General features: G+C 39.8%; 3 protein-coding genes across 3 annotated transcripts; 2 read left to right on the forward strand and 1 right to left on the reverse strand.

The window, feature by feature from the left end:
* On the forward strand, positions 1–14,127 carry prr36a (proline rich 36a). The gene is made up of 5 exons (XM_053476473.1): positions 1–225; positions 6,886–7,622; positions 7,695–7,830; positions 10,434–10,597; positions 10,966–14,127. Exons 2-5 carry the CDS (start codon positions 6,998–7,000, stop codon positions 13,530–13,532), a joined length of 3,492 nt encoding a protein of 1,163 aa, XP_053332448.1. The 5' UTR covers positions 1–225; positions 6,886–6,997; the 3' UTR covers positions 13,533–14,127.
* Positions 14,128–15,039: 912 nt separating this feature from the next.
* On the forward strand, positions 15,040–17,764 carry LOC128506216 (transcription factor SPT20 homolog). Its single transcript, XM_053476557.1, has 2 exons — positions 15,040–15,270; positions 15,988–17,764. The coding sequence occupies exon 2, from the start codon at positions 16,113–16,115 to the stop codon at positions 17,052–17,054; it is 942 nt and encodes a 313-aa protein (XP_053332532.1). The 5' UTR covers positions 15,040–15,270; positions 15,988–16,112; the 3' UTR covers positions 17,055–17,764.
* A 2,482-nt stretch (positions 17,765–20,246) lies between these two features.
* Positions 20,247–25,341, reverse strand: c18h19orf67 (chromosome 18 C19orf67 homolog). The gene is made up of 8 exons (XM_053476759.1): positions 25,020–25,341; positions 24,752–24,872; positions 24,485–24,641; positions 23,736–23,880; positions 23,267–23,367; positions 21,912–22,169; positions 21,351–21,506; positions 20,247–20,397 (listed from the first exon to the last, which is right to left on the reverse strand). Exons 2-8 carry the CDS (start codon positions 24,843–24,845, stop codon positions 20,247–20,249), a joined length of 1,062 nt encoding a protein of 353 aa, XP_053332734.1. The 5' UTR covers positions 24,846–24,872; positions 25,020–25,341.
* Positions 25,342–26,330: the final 989 nt, after the last annotated feature.

The following is a 26,330-nucleotide window of genomic DNA, read 5'->3' on the forward strand; positions in this document are numbered from 1 at the left end:
TGTGGTCGAATCCTGGTGTGTTTGTATGTTTGTTGTTCAGATTCGTAGAAATTAAAAGAGAAGAAAAATGTTGAGGCTTTAAATCCGTCCTTTGTTTGCTCCACTGCACCCTGCGTGTCTGACTAGAGCGCGCGCGCGCTACGCAACGATAACGCGTTTGTAAATGTCGCGCTGTCCGCGTGCGCTCCTTTGAGGTTTAATCAGGAGGAGAATTTCGGCCTACGGGTGAGTCAGACCATTATTAAAGCATTTAATCCTCGTGTGTGTTCTACCGAGTCGTGTTTCTCAACCAGACGGAGTGGATTTTAGGAATGCAATTGAACGTTAGGGTTTTTTTTGTTTGCTTGTTTGTTTTTTAGAGCACGCGCATCTTAAGTAGAGACGCATAAACCGGGTGCATTTTACGCTTTCATAGTCTGCATTTCTTGTTTCGTCTGGCTTCACGTCCTGCATGCGATTTCTGCGTTTTTGCATATCCAACATCGCTCGCTAGAGATCATGCTGTAATAGATTAATAATGGTCGCCTTGGAAGACGAATATTTTGTAGGGAGACGTCGTATCCCTCTTACCATACAGACATTACTGGGAAAAAAAACATGCTTCTAAACATAGCCCTCTTTGATTTAGGCGTCGCATGAATTCATCGGCTATTTACTAATAGCTAATGATATAAAATGTTTTAAATTATGCCAGAATATTAATGCATTTCCATGTAAGCGGTTGTATGCATGACAAATTACCTTGTGAATGTATTCTGTATTGTGTGTGCATGGGTGTTTGGGTCAGGTGTCTCCTGCTTCTTAAATCGTCTTAGTCAGTAGATAAAGCTCAAACATCAAACTGCTCAAAGATTATATCCGGATACAATGTCATTCCGATCCCGGATCGTTTACCGGACACATTTACTAACTGGCACATCAAATCGATTCCGTGTAATAGAGGCTGATTGATTGTAAACATCTAATCAATGGTGCTCACACATCACTGTGTCTCCAAAATCCACATGCTGTGTCTGTAGAGAGTTACAGTAAGCTGATGACCCACCCAGCCTTGTTTGATTTCAACAGAGGTGTGAGTTTTTGCACTCAGGGAATGTTGGAGAATCCTGTTGCCTGATGCCAGCTGCACGGCTCCCTGGATTCATCTCAACATATGGGCCATTTTAAAAGTGACCGCTGAGTTTGTATGTTAATTTTTGTAGTTTGGGATTTGTCTTGCAGAATTTGTTCCACAGTCCGTTCCTCCTGCATTTCCATCCATGTAGCTGTCTGGGTCATTTTAATTGGAATACGCCACTAGTTGTTGACTTGACCATTATCCACCGTATGTATAGTGTATATGTGACTCCCAAAGTCGATCATTTCAACACCAGAAAAGAACAAGATGATCGTTTACTCTTCTGAAAGTTAGTCTCACCCAGAGGTATGAAAAAAAAAAAACCCATGATGGCTGAAGATATTTGTAGATAATTTACCTGACACATCATCTAATAGGGTTGAACAACTTTTCAGTCTCCTCCATCATGTCCCTAATGAGGTATCCAGAAATCTACCGACAAGAAGTTGTTGATTGATCAAACCCTTTTAATAGTCGTAAAGGTAGAACTCATGTAGTCTTGGCTTTAGATGCTCCACTTACATTTTCTACACCTTTCTGGTCCACCATACCAAATCATGAAGGATGAGATCAGTATTGTTTCTCAGTGTGTGTGCTGTAGCTGTATTGCTGAGCATTTCTAAACAAAGGTGTTCGAAAGCAGAGAACCTACAGATTTAGTTTTTTCCTTGCCAACACATTCCCACTTAAACTCGGGCTGTTAGTTAGCTGATTCCTTGAATCACATATGATGTGCAGGTCATTGGGTGTGAATCTGTAGGTTGCAGTAACATGCCTGTATTTTGTCATCTGTCATGTCAGTCAGATTGTCTCTTTACATGGAAGTGGATGATGCTTGGAGATGTTTATTTACAAAACACCACGGATTTTTGTGAAGCCAGGCCTTTGATGCCTCTAGCTTCCTGTCTTCTTTTGTGATTTATGGTGTCCAGTGTGTCCAGCACTCTCAGCATGTGTCAAACCTAGGCTTGTCAACTGGTGTTAAAAGCTCAGCTGTGTCAGGTTATTTAAGACACCTGTTTTGTTAAGGACATTTGGCTTAACTCAGAATTGTTTTTAACATTGTCACTAGGCAGGCTGTAAGCAAGCAGTGCTGTTTCTGGGTCAGCTTTACACTGGAATGTGATTCTCATCAGTAGGGCAGGTTCAAGTTCCTGCATCTCGGCTTTGACTGTCGTCCTCAGCGTTACATGCAGCGAGCAAATGATTTCATTTTTTTTTTTACTTTTGGCTGTTCTTGCTTTAATGTTTTACATTTTTCTCAGTGGTGTGTTTGTGTGGTCTGGACAAGCAAGTGTTTTTGTCACACTGGTTTTGTTTTGGCTGATTGGCCGATGGGAAAATGTATCCACACAATTATGACCGGGGCTAAAGTTGGATTACAGAACCCTTGAACTGTCGCATGATTTTTCTTGTTTGGCTAAAACTCGGGAGTGATGACATCTTTGTGGCATAGCATTGTTCGCAGTAACTGTCCACTTTCATATCCTTTCATATCAGATCCTGCCCAACCCAGACTGTCACTAAAGTTATTGTGAAGATTGTCATGGGGAAAAGGGGATACTGCATTCATGTTGAAATATTTGCACTAGTACTTTTTTGTTTGTGTAGATGTTGGGGATGGGGACCACTTTATACTGTATATCACAATACTTTAGTCAGATTTGATCCGTATTCTATAAATATCACAATTTTGTAAATATCCCTATTCAGGATGTATAAAATTTTTAAACAAACCAATTCTAATGCAAAAAAAAAAGTTTTTGAGTATGGCAGTTGCATGAATTGCCACAAAAAGGAATCAGGTAGCATGATGATTCCTACCCACCTGCACAACCCAAAAAATCCCTAGTGGATATTCTCTTTGAGGGCTAGGGCTGAGGGCTAAGCATTTAAGAAGTTGCGTGCAATTCTCTTTTAATGCCAACAACGTTTGCAAATGGATCAAGTGTTGATGTATTGTCATGTTTGCACTGGAGCTTTTCCAGTTGAGTAATGAATATTGTGCTGTGACTGTTGCTGTACTTTAAAATAAGCTCATTAATTGTCAGCAGTGGCTTAGCAACAGACTGACTCACATCCTGTCCCTAATATACTGTTTGATTTATAGACAACCGGTCTCGTTTTAATTCATTTATGCTTGACTTCTACCCATTACTAAACGATGTTGTCACAGTATCATGTCCAATGACTAAACCCATCATGCCACCATTTTCCATTTGCACCACTTTACCTGTTTTACTCACTCTGCCAGTGTAAGTGATTTCTGTGTAAGAATGCAGTTTGGCTTTTTTTCTGAGCAGGGGGAAAAGGGACTGCGTCTGCCACATGACATTGCCTCTCTGTTGTGGTGGCTTACCAAATGCTATCGTCTTGCTCTTTCCCAACCCCCCCTTGATAGTTTGGCACTGTCTTGTTTAACCCTGACAGTGTATACATACACACCCTTTACTGAGCTTTGTAGTGTCATTTGCTACATTTGATATACGAAGGGTGAAATACTAATCCCGCTGGGTATGAGAGCTACTGACTGCTACCTCAGGGCTTTCCGGCTCATCTTGGCCATCAAAAGCAGTTAACACTCTCAGGGTTCATTTTTCTCCTCATACACTTGCCCCAGATGCAAGGTCGTTATTAAACACCCACTGAAGAAAGAGCCATTTCTGTGGTTCTGGCTTCGTAATGGGGGTGGGTATATTCAGGGTGTGGTCTGCCTGCTGATGGAAGGACCTTTTCTCTGTGGATTAAACCAGTTTTTTGGGTTGAGCTAATAGGCTACTTTAGGTCACATTAGGATAAGGAAATTGTTGGTGAGGTTACAAGCTGTATGAGAGCATTAACCACTGGAAATGGCTGCAGCAATTCTTTCATGGGGGAAAATAGCTGATTGAACAGTCTTTTGCGCTCACTATTTTAAAACCAGTGTATTTATGTATTTAACTTTATCACAATGACGTATGCGATGCTGAGACGAGTGATTTGTGTGTACCATCCACTCAGTCTTTTGTTCAGCGTTTCATTAGTATATGCTATCATTCATATGATTCCCACTTAAAATAACAATCCAGCACGGACATTCTACACCCTTGTATCGCATTACCATCACACTAGGTAGAAAACAAATACCAGTTACCAAGTGAAAATGGGAGTGTAGGCTGTGTTTAGTGTCACCGAGAGGTCACACAAGAGCCTCAAATCACCGTGCCCTTGTCCTACTTGGCATACTGATGCACTTCAGGGCCCCAATAAGAGAGTGTACAGACGGCCAAACTGTCAGTGCTCTCGCTGGTAGTCGGGACATAGACGTCGCAAAATGTACAGTGGGATAGAGAGGATGGCAGGGAGTCGAAAAGCTCTGAAGCGGAAACCACATTTCAGAAGGAGCTGGCAGCTGTGTGCACTGTTGACGTTGTACGATTGTATGTAGCCTTATAAGGCTGTCCATTCTCTGCCTTTTATTGCCGATGTTTGTCCTCTAAGTTATTGGTTTATTTATGTCACATAGTTTTGCTGCTGGAAGTTATGCATTTTTTCCCAGAAAGCACTTGAAACTGAAGTTTTGCAAGAGGCAGCCATTTTTTTTATTATTATTTCATGTTAGTTTTCTCTCTCTTTGGCTTTCAGTAGGGAGAGTTGTTTTGTGGTTGTTTTTCACTGGAAATGAAAGAATAGGGGAAAATATGGATTTGGTCATCATTCTGACTGGTGTGTCAAGAATGCAGGATGTGGCCAGCTTGCAGCTGCACCGGAACGCAGTGCACACACAGATCAGTTCAGCTCAGTTTATGAGAGCCATTCAGCTGTAGTCGTTTTGTGAGCATTACCGTTATAGAAAACTGTCATGCAAAAAGCAACTCATTCCTACTGCAAATAAGCATCTTAGACCTACAGATTCTGTTCTTTGCTCAGAGCCCTACTACTTCACTTTTTCAATAAAAACCTGCCATAATGTGAACGGTAAGCGTCCTGTGAATACTCCATTCCCTGTTCCATGCTACAGCTTTAAACGCTTCCTGCGTGCTCATGAAGTGGGCCATATTTTATGGCTGTGCTCTAATGAACAGACGGAGGCAGAACATTAGGCTGCACAGTCTATGCTCACTGGAACGACGAATAGATGGATGGGTGGGAGGTGGAAGGCATGTTCATGTTTTCTGCTGTAGACAAGTTTGGGATTATCCCTTCCCTTATGAGGCACATAGAGGGATAAATGGGGGTGGTATGATCTGGCCAGCTCCCCTTTCCTCTCAAGTCATATATTTAAGAAGTGCTTAGGTGACAAATGAAATTGGTGTCCTCCTTAAATCCAACATTGTAGATTTATCTGTTTTAAAATCAAGTCTCGCACACAACACACTTAATCCTCTATTGGATTGATGGTGAGTGAAAATACTTACTAAAAGAGGGGGTGGGATCATGAATGAAAAACAACCTGCTGTCTATCAGCTAGCCGAGCCCATCTCAGAGGAGTGGGTGTAGTTGTGGTGAGAGAACTGGAAGAATGAGCATTAATTAGGAAGGGATGGTTTAAAATGCTATTACTTTACAGCCTACAGCTTTTGAAAGATGATCCTTCTCTACTAGAATTACAAGGAATGGCCTTTTTTTAACAACAGTTTAGTTTAGAATGTATGTTTCATCTGATCTCGTCTCTTGTATTGACCACGATTATAATACGTATACGAATATGTTTGGTTTTTTTTTTATTGATTTTTTAAGTTGATGCTCCAAAACATGGATAATAATAATTATCTAATCTAATTAATCTTATATGATCTAAAAAAATAGTCTGTGCCTATATTTTTCCGGACTGTAACATTTCTCAGATACATCAGTATTCGATCATTTAGGAGATTTTATGAAAGCGCAAATAGGAGCATGGCACACTGTGGGAGGGCCTTGTATTTAATTATGATTTGTGTATTTAATAGCTTGGCCTCATCCATGCTTTGCAGATTAAACGGATGGTTGCACCAGCACTATGTGCAGCAATGAGTTTATTCTTCATACTACTACGGCACTTGTTCATGCACTTAAATTGTATCCCTTTGTCTGTTCCCTCTGTCCAGTAATACTGAGTACAAATTGAATTTCACTGCTTCCTTCTTTCTTCTATTACATCCCCCACCTCCCCCAAAAACACACCCTCACATTTTATTCATCCTATTGCTTGCTGGTCAAGCCAGTTTTCAAATCCACACAATAGCTCTGTTGCCCAGGCCATCTGCTTTCAGGGAACAGGTCTCATAATGAGGGTGATTGGGGGTGGAAGAAAAGGGAGCAGAGGGGAGTAGAGGTTTAGAGAAGGAAAAGCCGTGGCTTAAAGGGCAACACAGCTAAAGAAAGTAGAAGGAGAGGTCAGTGGGTTCACTGCTGTGGTGGTTCTTTGGCGAGGTTTCTTCCTAACACCATCTTTTCTTCTTTCATTTTGTTTGCACTCACAACCTTAATTTTTCATCAGTCCCAGAACAATTGTGACCGTACAAGCTAAATATTACCACTCTGGTAAGGGTTAAGGAACACCTGTAGCCCAGCATAAGGGCTACACAATGCAATTTATTTTGTCTGATTTATCAAGTTTGGTATTTCCAGTTATGAATTTCTAGTGATTACTATGAATCAGCATTGCTAAAATCTATTTTTCTTTAACTTGGTTTTCACCTTTACTGCTGAATTATGAATGAATTATTAATTCATGTTTTTTTCCTGTTTAACTTTCTTAAGTGTTTAGAGATGTTTAATTCTCTTCTCTTCTTGTTCTTTTTAAGAAACAAAAGTTGCCCATCAAACAGCTGATCCTGGGTTAAGTGTGTACAGCACTGAATCCAGACTGACAACTGGAGCCTACCAAAAAAAATAAAAAATCAGGCAGAGGCTGAGATGAAACCTGATGGGGTTGCTGCAACTCCGGCTGAGCCAGTAGATGATGTGGTGGAGCCTGTTCCTGAAGCAGATGTCAATGAGGAGCAGGTCCAACAAGACTCAAATCCATCATCTCCACAGCCTGAGCAGCCAGAAAATGAATTTGTGCAAGAAGGAGCAAACTCAACAGTGCCTCCTGCTGCAAAAGAGGTTGATGGGAAATGTTCAAAACGTAAGGACACAAATAAAGCTCCAGTAAAAACCATGCCTGGTACAGCAGGCGCTAAAGCAACAATGGCAACGGGTGCTGCATCTCGCCCTGCTACTGCTCAAAGCCGAGTGGCCAACGGTGTTATGAAGACAGCCTCAAATGGTGCAAGCAAGAAACCTGCGGGTATGGGCTCTGAGGTGAAGAAAAGTGTCCCTGTTGGAGCATCTGCTCAAGTAAAGAAAGTGCCTGCTGTTGCAACTGCAGCTCCAAGGACACAGGTGAAGCCGGCCGAAAGAAAGCCTGTTGCGTCTGCAAGGCCAGAACCCTCCACAAGTAGTGGGATGAGGAAAACATCAGCAGCAAGCTCATCAACTCTGAGCAAAAAGCCAGGCACAGGGGACAGCAATGCTGCGTTCAAACCCAAGACCACAGGTACAGCTCAACATACCTACTTGGTGCAAATTGTCTTATTTGGCTCAACTTAACTATCCATCTTTTCTGCAGCACCAAGGCCTACTACTGCACCAAGGCCTACTACTGCACCAAGGCCTACTACTGCACCAAGGCCTACTACTGCACCTGCAGCAAAAGCTAGTGTTTCAGGAACCTTTAAAGCTGCACCTCTTCCCAAGACAACCAGGTAACCCAAATGATCTAGGCTTGGTTAAAATGAAATTTTAATTCTTGATCTGAATGATAAATTTGACAGCTACTGGGTTATAACTTGTGTAAGTTATAAGGTTATAACTTTGCAATGGTTGGACATTTTGCCTTGGCTTATATTAGCAGCATGATTACATCCGAAGAAATGGTCCTCTTTGCATGAATGATGGCCATCAGTCATGATGAACATTTAAAGGCAGTGTGTAATTATGAATAAACAGTTATTATTAAATTGGTGGCCAATGTAGGTGTAAATGTTTGTAGGGGCGAGGGGTTACATAAGTGCATTATCCCTATAGAAACGACTTCCTTCCTCCCTATTGCAGTGCTTTATTAGATCAAAAGCACTGTCAGCATAAATCCAGCATACCCGTACAACCACAAGCTACATAAGTGTGCACACAAACACAAAGCCCATTTAGTCCATTTTATATTCCGAGCACCTGGGAGCCATCTACTGCAGATGACTATTCTACTGAGTGCACTTGCGAAGTGTGTGGACGTGCAGCATGTTGTGCTACACAAAGGGTTTTCTACAGATTTAGACTCCTAAAGCATTGAATTCCTGGAAATGCATAGAACATTTAGGGCATCCATAAAGGTGTTTAAATCCTCTGAGCAAGGCTGAAGGGTTAAGATTTGTATGTTGTATCCCAATTCAAACCTCAGCATTCAGGCCATGCACACACAACCCACTGTCAGGCTGGAGCTGTATTCACTGTGGTGTTAAAATAAATGCTGTGTGCTGTAGGAAAGGTCATGGTGAATTCCCAGTCCTTGCCATGACATTTTTAAGTTTAAATGGTAAATGCAGTATAGTAATGCAGATTAGAAAATAGGAACAAATTGTTTCTGTATTTCAGAAACTGTTGTTGCTGTTAGTTTGCATTGGCATTTTATATTTTTCTAATATTTCAGTAATTAGCTGATGTATACTATATATACTGTACAGGGGTTGGATAATAAAACGCCTGGTTTTAGACAACAATAATTCATTGGTATGGTGTAGGGCCTCCTTTTGCGCGCAATACAGCATCAATTTGTCTTGGGAATGACAAATACAAGTCCTGCACAGTGGCCAGAGGGATATTGAGCCATTCTTTTTTCAGAATAGTGGCCAGGTCATTACGTGATGCTGGTGGAGCAAAACGTTTCCTGACTTGCTCCACCAAAACACCCCAAAATGGCTCAATAATAATACAATCTGGTGACTGTGCAGGCCATGGAAGATGTTTAACCTCACTTTCATGTTCATCAAACCACTCTGTCACCAGTCTTAATACACCGCATTCAAGATACAATGTTTGAACCATTGGGTGCACATGGTCCTCTAGAATGTTTCGGTAGTCCTTAGCAGTGACACGTCCATCTAGCGCAGGTATTGGGACTAGGTAATGCCATGATTTTGCAGTTCAAACCATCTGACCCACCCGCATGTTCACTCTGGGTGAGGGTCTGGGTGGTACACTTCTTTGGGGCTTCTCCACACTGTAACTCTCTCGGATGTAGGAAAACAGTGAAGGTGAACTCATCAGAGAACAATACATGTTTCGCACTGTCCACAGCCCAAGATTTTCCTGCTGGCACCATTGAAAGCAATGTTTGGCACGAGTAACCCAAGATTTGGCTATAGCAGCCTGGCCATGTACATTGACTCTGTGAGGCTCCCGACGAACAGTTCTGGTGGAAACGGGAGAGTTGAGGTGGACATTTGATGCTGCAGTGAGTTGGGCAGCTGTGGTTTTATGTTTTTTGGATATAATCCAGGTTAGCACCCGGACATCCCTTTCAGACAGCTTCCTCATGCATCCACAGTTACTCCTGTTGGATGTAGTTTGTCCTTCTTGGTGGTATGCTGACATTATCCTGGATACTGTGCCTCTTAATACATCAAAAAGACTTGCTGTCTAGGTCACAGATGCGCCAACAAGAAGCGCAACAACAATTTGTCCTCTTTTGAACTCTTATCACCCATAATGTTGTGTGCATTGCAATATTTTAAGCAAAACTGTGCTATTGCTCTGCACATTCCACCATCAAGAGCAAATTGTGAAGGTTTATTTAGCAATTAAAATTGGCCACCAGGTTTGTCAAATTTAGCCATGAAACCTCCACCATTAAATTGGCCAGTGTTTGAGTTTAATTTGTCCAACTCCTGTATTTTGTTTTATTTCCCCTTTTTTTGTTTCGCTTTACTTGAACCTTTTAAAGTTAGTCATCTCTAAACGCCTTCAGATTGATGGTATCTAATAAGAAGGTCCAGGTCTTTTGTCCTTATTGTAGAACAGTTGGCCATTGTGGGAGAATAATTTGTTGGGAAGGACACAATCCAAGCATGTGGGGCATCTAAACATGTTGTGCGCCAAGAACATGTAGCATTGTTCAAAGTACCAATTTGGCATTATTTCAGCCAAACAATAATTTTTTTTATTTTTTGTTTTTTTATTAAAGCATTACTTTTAAATGCTTCTGTCTTAAAATGGATTTATTATGTTAAAAAGAATTTAATGTAAATGTTGTACAGATGGCATGAAGTGTCCATTTCAAAGTCTAATGACAGACTTTATTGTTGTATTTTAGGCCTACTGTAGCAACTACTCGTCCTTCTACTTCCTTGGCGGCAGTTAGACCAACTACTACTGCTAGTAAATCTACATCTTTAAGAACTGTCTCTGCTCCCTCTGCTGTTGAATCAGCATCATCACAGCCTTCCAAGGCCTCCACTACTGTAGCAGCTAAAAAAGGTAGTTACAACATTAGTATGGTTTGTTTATTCTGCACTTGCTGTCACCTAATCCAGAATTAAACGTCCATGATTTTGTTGGACTTTTATGTTTTGTTGGATCTATTTGCTAGAGCATCTTTGTTTGCATGTTGCAACACATTTTGGGCAGTGCACATTTTTATAGAGGTCATTTAGCAAAATCTGTAGACAGGTTGCCCATCAAAATGGTGGATGGTTTGGTTCTGGATCAGGTGTTATGTCAAATGCTATTAAGAAGACATTACACTTCTTGAATAATTAGGGGTATTCTGTGTAGAGATTATTTTTTCTACTACCCTTTAAATACCATTTGTGTTAACCATGCAAATGGCATCTTCTGCATTCTAGATATTAAAACCACTACCAGTGCAACAGCCAGAAAACCGGTAGCCTCTTCCACAACACGCTCTACAGCTACAAAGGCCTCCAAACCTGAAGCCCCCAAACTGGGTCCAGCTGCCAAACGTTTACCTAAGGACACTAAAACCTCTCATCTAAAAATGGATGAAACTAAACAAGTACCAACTCGGAAGGTCCCTCCAAGTCCCCGAAACATTTCCGCACGCCCTGCTTCAAGCAAAATGCCTGCAGAACTCAGTAACCACAAGCAGGGAGTAGGTAGTAACCTAATCTCTGCAAAGCGTCCAACAGCCAAACCATCGCAGTCTGTTTTGCCATTAGTCATCAAAGGTAAGCCTTTGGATCAACAATCATCAGAGCTTCAGGAACCTGCTGCAATTTTGGAAACATCTGCCTCTGTAACAACTGTAGCCATAGCACCTGTAGAGTCTATGGTAGAAGCACAAAGTCCTTCAGTTGAGCTAGCACAGTCTGATCAACAAACCAATGCACTTATGGATGGTCTGGGAGAAGGGGTACCTGTCTCAGAGTCTGCAAACATGGAAACTGTGTTACCCAAAGTGACCATGGATGCTGCGCCATTAGATATCCAGTCTGTACCCGAATTTGTAATGTCGAATCCTTCAACTATTGTGCCAGAGCCTGAAAAAGTTTATGACCATGTTTTAGTTGTAGCACCAATGGCACAAGAAATGACTGAGCAAGAACCTGTAACTGCTTCACCGTGTGAGGTCCCAGTTATTGCCCAAATTTCCCCTAAGGACTTGGAAGTTGTGGAGAAGCAAGAGCAAATCATTTGCAATTTTGAAGAGGAGGAGGAGAGGGAGGGCAGTCAGCAGGTCTCTGTGTCTGAAATGAGTGGTACACAGCCTACTGAAGAATCCAGGCCTGGCTCAGCTGGAATGGCTGGCTCGTTATGGCGAGCAGGAGGCCTACCCTCAGAATTTGACTCTGAGGATGTAAGCTGCAGCCAGCAGGGGGCCTCAGAGCTTAGTGCTCCTGGTGTTTTAGAGGGCACTGAAAGTATGGATGATCTAGGTGAGGCTAGCCTGAAAGGTGCTGACGGTGAAGGTGCATCAGCAGGATCTCCGGACTTTGAGAAGTTCCCTGATATTCCGGTCAATGAAGAAGATGATGACGATGACTATGATGATCGTGTTGATGATATGGAAGTAGAATCAGAAATGACCGATGAACCACACAGGCAATGCAATGACAATGAAGAGGAAGATGAAGACGTGGAGATGGCGAGTGAGGGTGTTACGGAGAGCGGTCTTGAAAGTTATGGAAATGCAGATGAAGATGACTTTGCAGAAGACTACAAGTTGGACAACCTGAACCGTATGCAACCTTCATCAATTCTCCCTACCAACATTTCTGCAGGAAATCCATTTGCTGATGCCTGGATGCAGCCCCTACAACCAGATCCTACCCTTGTACCCACTCCTTCTACTCCTTGGCAAACATACTCCGAATTCCCTAACCAAGCAGCTGTTCAAGCTTGTCTGGATATTGGAAGTGCCCAAACAGATCTGTTGTCCTCTCAGTCACCACCTGTTATGGATACTGTTTCAAGCTCACCTCAGCCTTCTTTAGAGCATGCTGCAGAAATGGATATGGGCCTCAAACAAGGCTTGGAATCCCATTCCCAACAAATTTCTCAGTCAGATTCTCTGCTTGGCCCAGAATTAACCATCAATACTTGTAGTGACTCAAGCACACCTGAGGAGCCAAAAGATTGCAGTACAAGCCCTGGACCTGAGAACCAAAAACAGGCATCGCCAGTTAAACCAATTTCTGTTGCTTTGCCGGACATCGTACCAGATCAATGTATACATAGATCTGACCATGAGGCTGAACCTGAAACTCTACCTGGAGATATGTTGGCTGGTCTGTCAACCGGCCTGACTTCTGTACCGTCCTCCCATTCTTCTGCCACTGCGGATGAGGCTAGTGACCCAGAAGGGGACATGCAGATCAGTGACCCTACTGAACCTGCTTCCACTGAAAATGAATGCTTTGACAACACACAAGTTGTCCACAGCAAAGCAGCTTTGGTGGATGAATGTGAGGAGGCCTGTGTTGAGACAGAAGGAGGTGGTGGTAGTGACACTCCTCAGTCAGCCACTTCAGCTGCCTCCTATGGTTTTGAGTGTACCACCTCTAATTCTAATGCCCAGTCTACGACAGAGAGCTGTATCAAAAGCCCAGGCATTTTTTCTCTCGAAAATGAAGAGCAACTTCCAGATGAAGCCAAAGACCCATCACTTATTAAGGAACTGAACCTTGCACCTGACTGTGCCCCTGCAAATGCTGACGACCTTGACCAGCAAGTAGAGCTTCAGCTCAACTCTGAGCAGGAGTACATGCTTTGTGGGAAGGTTGCTGAGGAGTTTCCAGAGCCTTGCTCACCAAGAGATACTGTCCACCCTGCCACAGGTTTGGAGAGTTCTTCCACCTCAGAGCACCAACAAGACTTGGATCTCGACACACCGCATTCGTACTACTCCACAATATGCGAAAAGACTGATAGCTTCTTAACAGGTAATGTATAGACTACACTTTGCCCATGCACCTTTCAGTGTTTGCTGTCTGTCAGGGTCTTCCCTGGTTTGTCTTGATGCCAAAAATGAAGGATTTAAAGAGCCTGGTCATTCAAAATGGCAGTGCCACTCCCTAACACTACTCTACTTAATAGCACCCTATCAATATATGGCTTTAAAGTCCTGTATGTGCAATAACTACTACTATTTGCAATTAGAAAGATTATTTTGGTTCTGCCTTTTTTTTTTTTTCTTAAAAAAAAAAAAGAATTCCTTTGTACTGGCATGAATTGTGGAGTTCACAGAACTTGTCAAATTATTCAAGGAAAAAGAACTGTGGGAATGGCTCGGCATTTTGTGTATTTATCATGGCATTTTAATGCAAATACTAATTGTTTTGTATTTTGTTTACTCTTCTCAATATGTTTGTAAGTCGTTGTTCTTGACTTTTACTCGTGTCCCCCCTCCACACACATGCCTTGTTTCTCCTTTGCACTATTGGGTTTGCTTAACCCTTACCCTTAATGTTGTGAAAATATATATTTTTTTCTTTTTTTTTGAGTACCTACTGTCTTAGCTTTAAATAAAGGTTAGATATTTAACACAACTGTTCTTTCAGTATATTTTTTTAAGTGGTGATATTGAATTGCACTAATATTAAAGTGGAAATGTACCTGAATTGAATCTATCTATTAAAGTATTCTACTCTTCCACTAATCTACTCAGTACCCCATAAAGACAAAATGGGAATAATATTTTAGAAATATCTGTAAATCAAATGTACTTGAGTGTTTACAAAAAGTACATCTACCCAGTTTTCCAGTCCCCGTTGCTTAATAACACCCCCACAGCATAATGTTGGAACCACAAATTTTTCACTGTTCAAAAGGTATCGGGCAGGTGATGAGCGCTGCCTGGCTTCCTCCAAGCATAATGTTCAGAATTGAGGCATAACAGTTCAATTATGGTTTCACCTGACCAGAGAATCTTGACCACAATCTAAGATCCTTCAGGGGCTTTCATGTGTTTTTCACTGAAAAAGGCTTATGTCCAGCCATTGAGAAATAGGCCCAGATCATGGAGGGCTGCAGTGATGGTTGTCCTTCTAGTACTTTGTGCCATCTCCATACAGGATCATTGGAGCTCAGTCAGCGTGACAACCCCCAAGGGTTGTTCCAAAGGGTCTGAATACTTAAGTAAATGTAATATTGTAACCCTTTTTTTTAATTACACATTTTTAAGATTCACTTTATTATGTGGTACTGTGTAAATTAATGAGTAAATTTAAACAACTGTCCTATTAGGCTACAACATAAAAGAAAAGTAAAGGGGGTCTGATCACTTTATGAATGCACTGTAATATAAGCCTGTATGATTTTTCTTTGCAGTTAACCATTTAAAGCCTGCAGTTAATAAGCCAGAAAACTGTATTCCTGTTTTAAACTACTGGATAGCTGATATATTTTTATTATTCTTTTTCATTTCTAAAACATGGTGCGTTCTGTAGTGGCAGCCTTACCACTTTTCAGTACATAAATCACAATAACACACTTTGGTATAATAAATTAATGTTGCATTTATTGAAAACTGGAGTCCAGACATTGCATTCCTATTCCAGTCTGCTTCCATTTCTATTTTGGTGTACCCCTCCCTGCCTCTTTTTTCCACCTACCCTGACTCCTACTTGAACGGCCCAGAGGGAAGGAGAAAGCATGAGATCTGCGAGGCTTCGGATCTCATTCATACCAAGGTGCTTAGTTGTCCTTTCCCTCTTTTGACCCTTTTTAATGCCTTCATCTCCATGTGGTTTGGTTCTTCTGCTGTTCATCTTGACCCACCAGTTAGGGCTGACAAAATGCTATGCTTTGTTCACCAACCATTGAGTTGTCAGATGAGCTTCTTTAATGAAGGACTTGCACTGACTTGCGAAAGGAAACTTTGGGTCTGTCCAATTTGGGACGCCTAATTGTTTACCTGTACACTGGCTCATCTTGCACAAAGCACAGTGATCTGCTCACTGATCTTACTGTTCACATGGGTTTTTTTGCTTGAGGCATGCTTTTGTGAGTGTGAGCTCCTCCTTCCTATTTGCACATATTGCTCCTTTTTGTAATATGCATGGTGCTTGCATGTGTTCATCCAGTTGCCTTGTTTTGAAGGGTTTTGTTTGAAGAAACACAAGCTTTTTTATTTTTCACAATAGTCTGTGGTTACTGCATATACAGGGTGTGGCCGCTTTCATTGCACAAAAACCACTGCACAAATTCTCACCAAAAATTCTTATGATGAATGTTTATTGAATAGACTTTTCCCCTGAGCTTTATTTATGTGCCCTGCTTTCTGCAGTCCTCCACTACCAACTTATTTTTTTCATCTTTCATTTACTGTTTAATATTTTACTTATACTTGGTACTGGTATCTCACTGATATTTACAAACTTCTACTGGACTATTTGCTGTGTTTACAGGAGGTGACATCTGTTCCTGGCAGCAGGAAAAGGTGTGCGCAGTCCACGTGACCCGGCCACCCAAGCATCATTCTGTACTACGGGTGGATCATGTGACCCGTCTACCTATTGATCTCCCCCCCAGGATGCCAAATAAGGGGTGCAAAACTCAACTCCTTCGGCTAGAACAACATCAGCAGCAGCTAGAGGAGATTGAACAGCGGCGGGAGCAACATAGCAGAATAGCTGAAAGACAACTACAGCAAACAAAGGTTGAGAAGAAGGAGGAGAAAAACAGAAAGGAGGAAGGAATTGAACAGGAGAACCAGAAGAAGAAAGAAAAGGAGCTAGAGGAACAGAGGAGAGATCTGCTCCACTTGCAAATTCAACAGCAACAGGAGGAGCTGAAGCAAAGGCAGCAGATCATGCAGTGGCAACTAGAGCTGGAACAACAGCAACAACAAGGTAGGCACCCAAACGGCCACCAGAAGAATTTACCTACAGTTTCTATGTCGCCTTCTGGCCTTTGCACTATCTATGAGGCACTAGAGACCAGTGATGCAGAGGAGGACTTTGAGGAAAAAAATGAAGAGCAAGAAATAGTGTTGAAAGTAAAGGTGGAGCATGAATGCTCCTTTGAAGAGAGAAATAGCAACACAGAGGTAGGCTCCAGTTCAGGTAACCTAGATTTTTCACAATCACAGAGCACACCTCAATCTCTTAATCCTGCAAAGGACCACAAAGGCTTAACACTCTCTGTGGCCTTCGAATGTCCTCTTCTTTCTGGATCTACCTCTCCCAATCAGCCTTCTCCTATAGAGTTTGACTGGAGCAAGAAAGCCGATATTGTCCAGCAGCTGATAAGCCAGACGTTATTGCTAAATGGGGACAACTGCTCCCCACTTTTGCTCTTCCCTGGTGGGGCAGCTGGGACACTGAGCCCTCTAGAGGCAAGTCTGTGGCCGAACCTGCCCCCACTTACTCCACCTTCTGCCACAGTGACTTCTGTTAGCAGCTTCTCAGCTGAGGTTTCTGGCAGTTCTCCACAAGGAGAGTGGACAGTAGTGGAGCTAGAGACTCATCATTAAGGACTAATGTTGAGGCAGGCAGGCTAAAAGGGGAAAAGTTAGACATAAGAAGCATCTAGCAGATTCTGATTTTGAACAAATTTCTTTAAAAAAAAAATTTCTTAATTTTAACAGAACCATCAATTTAATCATATGATATAAAAACAGTTAGTGTTGGTCACTGATGCTATTATTTCCTCCCTTGTCTGATCCACCAAGTCCAATTGCATAACCACGAATTGACTGCACTGACTCCAACACTGTTATGGGAATTTATTTTGTACACTTTGCTGCTTCAGCCAGTCAGTCATGCCACATCACACCAGCTCTGAGTCAGCGATCCATTTATAGCTTTTTTTTTTTTTTTTTTTTTTTGCAACTATCTGGCTGTCTTTCCCTTATACACATCATCATTTAGCTGGGTAAAGCAGAGTAGAAGACATGTCTTGCCTCATTTGTAATGTTTTGGCACTATTAAGCATGGAAGCTAATTGAAGCAATTGAATTAACTAATAATGTTAGGATCAAGTGTTAAAGCGTTAATCTGATTAGCCAAGAATGATTTTCTCTGGTGCTGTTAACTTAAAATTTTTAACGGATGCAGTATTTTAAGTCGGAGTAAAAGAATAGTTTAAAGGCTAGAGTTTGCTGTCTCAATGTTCCAGCTAACTGGTCGCAATATGAAGGAATACCAGGCATCAGCAATACATAGGACCATGAAGGGATACAGTATAGTGGGGTATAGTTGATGCTAGTGGGGACAGTTAAGCCATCAGGTCAAATGTTTAGGACTTACTCAGGAGGTGAGGACTCTCACATGGACGCCTTGTTCCAGCCCTAGCATAAAGTCTCATACCGAAAGATTGCATCGATTCTGGCAGCGCACTGTGGTAAAATTAAGCTTATCCCAGTAAGCCAGAACCTGATCAAAAGTGTAAGTTCTTTAACCGAAGACCTATTAAAATGGTGCTCTGCAAACTTTATAAAACTGAAATGCACAAGCTTCTTAAATGTAAACTTCCTGGGCCACTTTTGATGACCGAGTTCAGGGATTTTGGTATGAAATCTCATTTTCATCATGCGGCCTCATATTTGTGGCTGAACGTAAAACATGGCTCTCATGCAAATTGATGTCCTTGAATACGTCATGTCGTTCGGTCCCTTCTTTAAACACTGATTGCACTAACATGGAAATTTCATATTTAATTTTAACATTGGCTCACACTGTGGTAGGAGAATGGTGCTACTTATAATTCTTGATTATTTCTTCTTTTGTTTAGTATATTTTTATAGATGAACATAACTTACACTGTTCCCATACAGTGATGTGCCAAACCCTTAATGTTGGGCAGCGCTGACAAAAGCCATAAACATTTTTTTTGTGCCTCATTAATGCCCGAGATCCAAACCGTAATTTTGTGTGAATTCATTTTGTGTGAAAAGATTTGCCATCTTTTATGTTATCCTGCACTGTGACTGATGTAGGGCTGGGCATCGTTCAAGAATTTGATACCGGTTCCTGGGTGATTTTTTTTTTTTTCCTTTTTGATAGCAACAGGTAATTTTTGTTTTGTTAAAGTGGACATTTAAGATTATTTTTCGGTTCCTCTGCATGTTTACAGACTCAAAGACATTTTATGAGTAGTAACCTGTTTACCACAGTGGGGTTTAACTTGACGCTCACCTCTTTTATATTGTGTTTTATATTTCAACAACATGAAATTTTATATACTTGTGCAGATTAACTGTATAAAATATTTTTACCACAACTGGAAGTTCTGTTTTATACACCACAAAAATTGGTGTATAAAAGTAAGAAATTAATTGAACCTTTTATATTACCACATGGCTGCCGGACCCTTTAGTTGAAAACAGTTCAGGCATTGATTTAGGGGGAATCTGGGGATAAAGATTTTAGAGGAGGTTTTGTACTGATAAATGGACTTTAAAGCTGTCCTTCAGTCGAACACAGAACAACATCCTGTTTACATTTTTTCTACATGTATTCAAGGGTTTCATTCATTTCTTTGCATGGCTAGTCTTGGCAGCAAATTCTTTCTGTATATATTGCATCACATGCTATTGGCATCAAGCCTATTAAAATGGAATCCTACTTCTGTCCACTTGGACATTTTTACACCTATGTGATGGACAATGTAGTCATGCTTTTTGAAGTACAACATTCTGTCTCTGTATGCATGCCTGCATGTTTACTGGATCAGTTGAGGCATATTTCAAAGCTTTATTAACGTTGGTCAGTTCCATAAAAAAAATTCAAGATCGGTACCCAGCCCTAGACTCATGTGAAGCATACTGTACATGTCCAATTCTTTAAACAGTTTTGTAATGTTTTATGTAACGTCCCTTTCCTGTGAAATGTCGTATTTGTACATGTTTTTGTGAATTTTATTTTCCCCTGGATGTCTTGTCTTCACTGTAACTGTGCATAGATGTGATATAAGACTTCTTATATAACTGGGATATGTTTGTCTGAATAGTCTAGTCCAAAAAAACTGTCTAAAATTCAAACTTTAAGTCAAAGTTTAGATTAAAATTGTGTAGCTGTTTTTTACGAATTTGAGGTATTTGTAAATCTTTATTAATATTTCAATATTCCATTATGGGTTTATTTGCAATCAGGGAATTTAATCTCCAGGTCTTTAACCAGTACTACTGTTGCTGTCATCACTGTGTGGAATAAACGTTTAATGCCTTGATGCCAGTATTTCAGGTTTAGTGGATGTCGAACACACTGGACTTAATGTTTAATAATTCACTGTAAATAACAATCAGGGATCAAGGACAAACTAAGGGATCAGAATTATTAAAAACCCAAAAACTTGTATGTATGAACTGTGATATTATGCACAATAGAAATTTAGTTTCATTCTGTACTATTTTGTGTGTATTTTTGTATTTTATTTTAAAATGAAGGAATGTATTTTTGTATTTAGTTTGCATATGTTCTTAAACCATGGCAGCTCGGTTTATTTTTTAGACTGTGTAAGTTACTTTGTGTCTGTTTCAGTGCTAAAAGGAAAAAAAATAAAGGGTAAAATTGTTAATTTGACATCTCTTGTGGGTTTTTTTTTGTTTTTTTTACAGCAGTTGTGATTGTAATAATTTCAACAATGCTAACAAGTGAACAGAAGGCCAGAAAAACATACTGATCATGTAAGAATGATTGATTTTTCTTGGTTGACATCCTGTTGTTCACTCTTGTGGGATGGGATTGTGTTGCACTGATCCAGCCTCTGACAGGAGCATCTCCAGGAGCAAGTCTGTGGCATCGCGGGGTGACGGCTCTTGCGTGCCCAGATACAGCAGAGGGCTGTACTCACCTTGAGGAATCGCGCACAGTACCCTAAAATATATTTGACTAGCATAAGTACCCATGGACGATTAGAGTTTAAAAGGTTAAAGCTAAAAACATTGAAGCTCATGTACATGTCTGCCTGTCTTTCTGTACAGCAGAACTTTCTACCTAACTTATAAATACAAAGAAATAAAATAATGTAGTGTCTTGCACCTTGTTTGCGTTGAGTTGTACTTATTTTGTTGTCAGCCGAATACATTCATTGTTCAGTAATGGAAGAGAGAATCACGCATAAATCAAAAAAGTAGATCGGCTAAAGATTAATTTTGGTCTTAAAACCACTCCAACGTCCTAAAATTCACTTCGGCACTGTTGGTTGTGAAAATATTTAATTTAGCTATTTAAAATTTAAAATATTAACATATAAGCAACTTTTTTTATGAGCATAAGTAAACTATTAAATTCGATATCTAAGTACCGTAAAACCTTGTTCAGTGATGAGGCCACGCCCACCTTCAGGCAAATGCGCTGAATAATTTAAAAAAGAAAAATACTAGATGCTATACCGTGCCAACCTGGCCAGACAGACAGACATGTAGACAGTTTTTTTTGTTTGTTTTTTTTTCCCTGAGTCTGGTTTCGGGTTCTCCAGTGTATGAAACATAAAGACATCACTTTCATAGATATAAAAAAGCAAGTTCTATTATATAGGTACTTTGTGCTTATATAGTGTAAATTATACAAGGAGTGCAGGGTTATTTCAGACTCGGATGATCTATCTAATTATTTTGGACAGCTTAGCGCACTGTGAGCCTAAAAATCCATCATGCTAATTCTCAACAGCACTACAATGCTGCTTTGTGAACATGGCCCAATAACCTTAGCCCCGAGTTGTTGGTTATGTACAAATGACCCACTGTGTGAGGACAGTTACAGATTTAGTCATGAATTCCCTCCTTGTCCTTATTAAGAGATGATGTTTTGTGTGGAGAGCCCGTTACCATTCACTGATGTCTTCAGTGCCTGAGTCTGTATATATCGGTTCCCATTTCCCTACAGACCACATCAATAGTGTTTCCTCCCCTGGCTTTCTGTCTTTCTCTTCTCCTAGTGTCTCTCCCTCCACTAAGATGACGTTCTCATGGCAGAGGTAGTAACTACAACAGGGCAAAGGTGAAAAAGTATTTTATCGTATTTTTACTACACCGTGTTGTTGCAAAGCAACAGTCATTTGAATGAAATTTAAACTGCAACACGTAATTATTAAATGTATTATTTAGTATTCATACCTATTTTTCTAGATTAACGGCTAATAATTAGACAAAAAATCTTATTTAAAGGATGTTTGTGCCAACCTTTAGTTATAACCTCAATAACTTAAATTAAAATATTGACAAACTCTACATACATTTTAGACTATGTATATATTTACTATAATAACTTGCAGCTTTTGGTGATTAAATAATTGCATAAAGTCCATAATGCAATTATTTTAATTTTTATGCACATAATAGTGCAAACACTTTAATATGGCAATTTGATCCTCTCACAGTCTCACTCACTACTCTGTAGTGATGTCTTTGTTTCCTCCCTCTTTGCTTGCACCTTGTTCTCCTTCCATCTCTTGTGCCACATCGTCTGTCCTGTTGTTTTCATCTTCTCTCTCTGCCTGCATCATGTGATTTCGCCTCACATTCCAGCGAATGCGTTTGTACAGTCCCGTCCTGGTCAGGGTCAGCAGTGGGGTGGGTTGACAGTAACGGAAGATTGACAGCTCGATGTTCTCCACCTCACACTTGCCAATGTGGAAATGAGAACGACTGGGAGAGATGGAAAAGAAAAAATTAAACCTATAAAAAAATTTGATTCCCCCATGTCTCATACAGTCAAAAACATTTAAATGTGCAGTATACAAAAAGCTGTGAGAATAAAACTTTACTTAAGATATTGTGATTTCTGATAATGCCATGTGGTTTACAAGCATCTGTTTACATTTTTCTGGCTTAGGAATTGCTTTCACTCTCAGTCTGAGAATGAGCTGCTCAGTCCTTTAGTCCCATGTCTCTAAAAGCTTATGGTGTATTTGACTTACTGTACATCACTGAGATGAAGAATTAGGTAATTGACAGCTCTAACTTTTCATTTCTATGGTACGTTCTCCCTGCTCCAACCGGACTGTAAAGTCAATGTTATGGATTTAACCAATGAATGTTTGTAGGTCAACAGATCCAAAGCAAATTCTATTATACACAGAATAACAGTTTAAATGTTAGAAGTGCTACATTATTTAATTGCTGCTTCGGATTATTTCCACTAGGGGGCAGTGTTGCATGATCATGAGCTTTAAACAAACAAGGGAAAAGATGTGTATGTACAGTATATAATTTTTGTTTAACTTTCACTTTTTTATCCTCTCTATGATTTTTTTATACATGATTTATAATGTTTTGGAAGTATAAAGTACAACATAATTTTGATGCAGACCTGGATTTACTGTAAGATTAAAATAATTTAATTGCCTTCTTTCAAACTGCTGACCTACCTGAACACTACTTTAATTGAAATGTGTTCTGTGTTAATCATTGTTAAACTTTTTCTTTGATGTTCGGCCACATCTCTTTTTTTCAACTCTAGTCAAATTTTACAGCCTGTAAAATAATTAAACATAAAATTCAGCTTCAGTTTGTGGTGATAAACATTAATTATGCACAAGTCTAACTACGTTTTAATTTCACCATGTATCATCAGCATCAACATCAGAGTACAAGGACTGTGCATAAAATCTTACGAGTAGTATTAACTAATGCTTTGTGCAACTAAAAGTATTTTGTATTTTTTTTTCTAGCAAGCTTGATCAACATTGTCAATATAATCAGAACTTGCTCTGAGAAATAACTAAAAGGAAACAGTGTCTTACCAGAGTGGATCACTCTCGTCCAGGGTGAGGTAACCATGTGATGCATAAGTTAATATCAGGTGCTCTGTGCGACTGCACAGTTCCTGAGAGAACTGCAACAGCTGTTGTTAATAACAGGTAAGAGATAGTAAGTGAGTGTGTGTGTGAGAGAGAGAAAGTGAATCTTGAGTCAATACTCCATACTTCACAGTGGCTGGATTTATGAAGATTATTAAGGACTCACAATCCCTGTGCACTCCTTAATACTGTATATATCAGCTCCAGAATTATTAGCACCCTTAGTAGTATTATTACTACTATTACTACTACTACAGTAATCTACTATTTATTGACGTTTTTCAACAAGTACTTTGCACAATGACAAAGTTGAATCTAATCTAAATCAAGAGCTCACTGTATTTATCAGTTCTTCACTTTAAAAGCAGTTGTTAAAATGCATCCTTTGTGTCTGATTGATGTGATCCTATACCTTGTCACGTATCTCCTGGGACATTGAAGGTCGGCCAGGTGATCTGTTGCGGGCGGTAGACTCCAAGTAGATAAAAAATGGCTGGGACGTCTTCAGGAATGCTGGCACAACACGAGTGAAACACTGTTTCTCTGTATTAACGTTTCTACAAAAAACATGCAAATATATATATTTTTTTGGTTTGCTTATGTAAAATGCAAAATCACTCCCTCACTTATTATCTATAACGCTTAATCCTGTATACAGGGTCGCAGGGGGGCCTGGTGCAAATCCATCACACTACAGGCAATTTAGGAATGCCAATAGCCTAAAATGCAAGTCTTGGGACTGTGGGAGGAAACCCACTAAGCATGGGGAGAACATGCAAACTCCATGCACACACAGGCAGGATTCGAACCCAGACCCTGATGGGTGCAAGGTGACGGTGCTAACCACTAAGCCACCAATTGCAAAAACGTACTTTTAGCGCTACATTTAGTGCTTTATTTGTGCTTAAATTCATTATTTGTTCTACTGTGGTAACTGTTAAGGGTTCCTATAGCAGGAAGATACTGTACAGTATATCTCATTTTAACTCATAACATTTTACTGAGTCTAAAGTATCTGTGTGTGTTAACAGCTCTAGGGTCTCTATTTTGATCCAGAGCTTGGGTTTTGCTTTTATTGAGATTCGCATGCTTTTCTCTATGTGTGTGTGTGTGTGTGTGTGTGTCCTCTGCATTAATTAAACACATGTGCGCACACTGCACCTGTAGGAGAGGCGTTTCAAAAACTCGTCGACGTTACTGAGGAGATATTTAAGTTCTTGTTCTATGGCGTGTAATTTCTCAGTTGAAGTAAGACAAGCTTCAAACTGCACTGCGACATCTCCACCGACAGGGGGAGCCGTAGCTCCCGCACTGCTGTCTGTAATGAAAAAAACAAACAAACAATGGAATTACATTACAGTTTGTATGAATGAATGAATGAATGAATGAGTGAAAGAAGTTTCTGTTGATATTTCGCATTGTTCCTACCGGGTTCTTGTTCGACTGCCTCGGTTTTAATATCTTCAAGAAAGGATAACATCTCTAACAGCTCCTCACGCGGGAGCTCCTCGGTGTTCTCCATCGCTCAGTGACAAGGGCTGCCCGCTCCCTGCAACGTAGACCAAAAAAAAAAAAAAAAAAAAAAAAATATATATATATATATATATATGATAAATAATAATAATAATATAAATGATAAATAATAATTATATATATATATATATATATATATATATATAAAGTGGATGCTTTCTACCTTAAAATAAACACTCGTTCTACTCCTCAACAAATTGTTGGTGATGAGATCTGGAGATCGTTACCGCGTAATAGGGTCACTGTTTGACACGGTTGTCATGGCAACATTAAGTGAGACGGCGGTGTATTGACTATCTGCGGGGTCTACCACGTGTCGCATCTTCCGCGTGCTCGGTTTTGTTTTTAAACAAAGATGCTGCAACCAATCAGCTTCACTCATTCACCAGCTGGTGAAAGTCTTCGTGTGTCTTTATCCCTACAGTATATCCCTACAGTACATCCCCCTATATCCCTACATAACACTGTACTGTGTTTATCAAAATATCAAGAAACTAATAACAATAAATAGCCTCAAATATTATAGCACTTTACAACTAAATAATCAATTATACTATTTTTCTTTCATACATTCATTAACAACAAAATAAAAAAAAAACAATTACAGTCTACTCTACATCTTTATCTACAGTACAACTGTATAATTTACACAAAGGACATTTCCAACTATCTTGTTTGGCGATCTCAAACTGTGCAGGTTTCATACCCAGACAATGGACATGAAATCATCAGGTTCATCACTGACAGTCATCACACTGGACCTGTCCAAAGGAAAAATAAATTTTTATATGTGGTAAATGATTAGAGGTTGAGCATAAAGCATGTGCTTGATTAAACATATATTACATAAAAACGTTTGGTAGGTACAAACATATATTTATAATTATATTTTATGTATGCTAACTATAATATTAATTAAATAACATGATACATGATAGATCAACCATGGATAACACCAGTCATCATACAAAGTTACTTTATTCCTATTTCACCATATTTTAGGATATAGAAACTTTAAAACTTTTGCAATTTTAATGAGTCTATTACTGAATTAATAATCTTTATTTAATAATAATAAAATATTTAATAATAATGTTACAATTATTATTATAGCTGAATAATATTTTTCTTCTTGTATTATTTATCTCTTGAATACTCTAATGTTCTCCTTTTAAAATTTTAGATCATGGGCATACATACAAGCATTTCGCTGCCTTTCAGACTGTGTATGTATGGCTGTGTATTTGACAAATAAAATGTGCATTTGCACTTCTGTCATGATTCTGTGTTTGTCCTGAGACCATATAATTTTCAAAGACTTTAAATGGCTTTTGTGGTTTTTTTTAAATAGAACAAAACTTACAGAAGACCACTGCTCAGGTGACACATATTCTACAAAAGAACTTATGATGACACCTCCTACTCCAGCTATTTCCAAGAGATCTAAAAAATTTTGTCTGTGGCCTTTCATTAA

This window comes from Clarias gariepinus, chromosome 18 (assembly GCF_024256425.1).
Source record: "Clarias gariepinus isolate MV-2021 ecotype Netherlands chromosome 18, CGAR_prim_01v2, whole genome shotgun sequence".
Taxonomy (NCBI): domain Eukaryota; kingdom Metazoa; phylum Chordata; class Actinopteri; order Siluriformes; family Clariidae; genus Clarias; species Clarias gariepinus.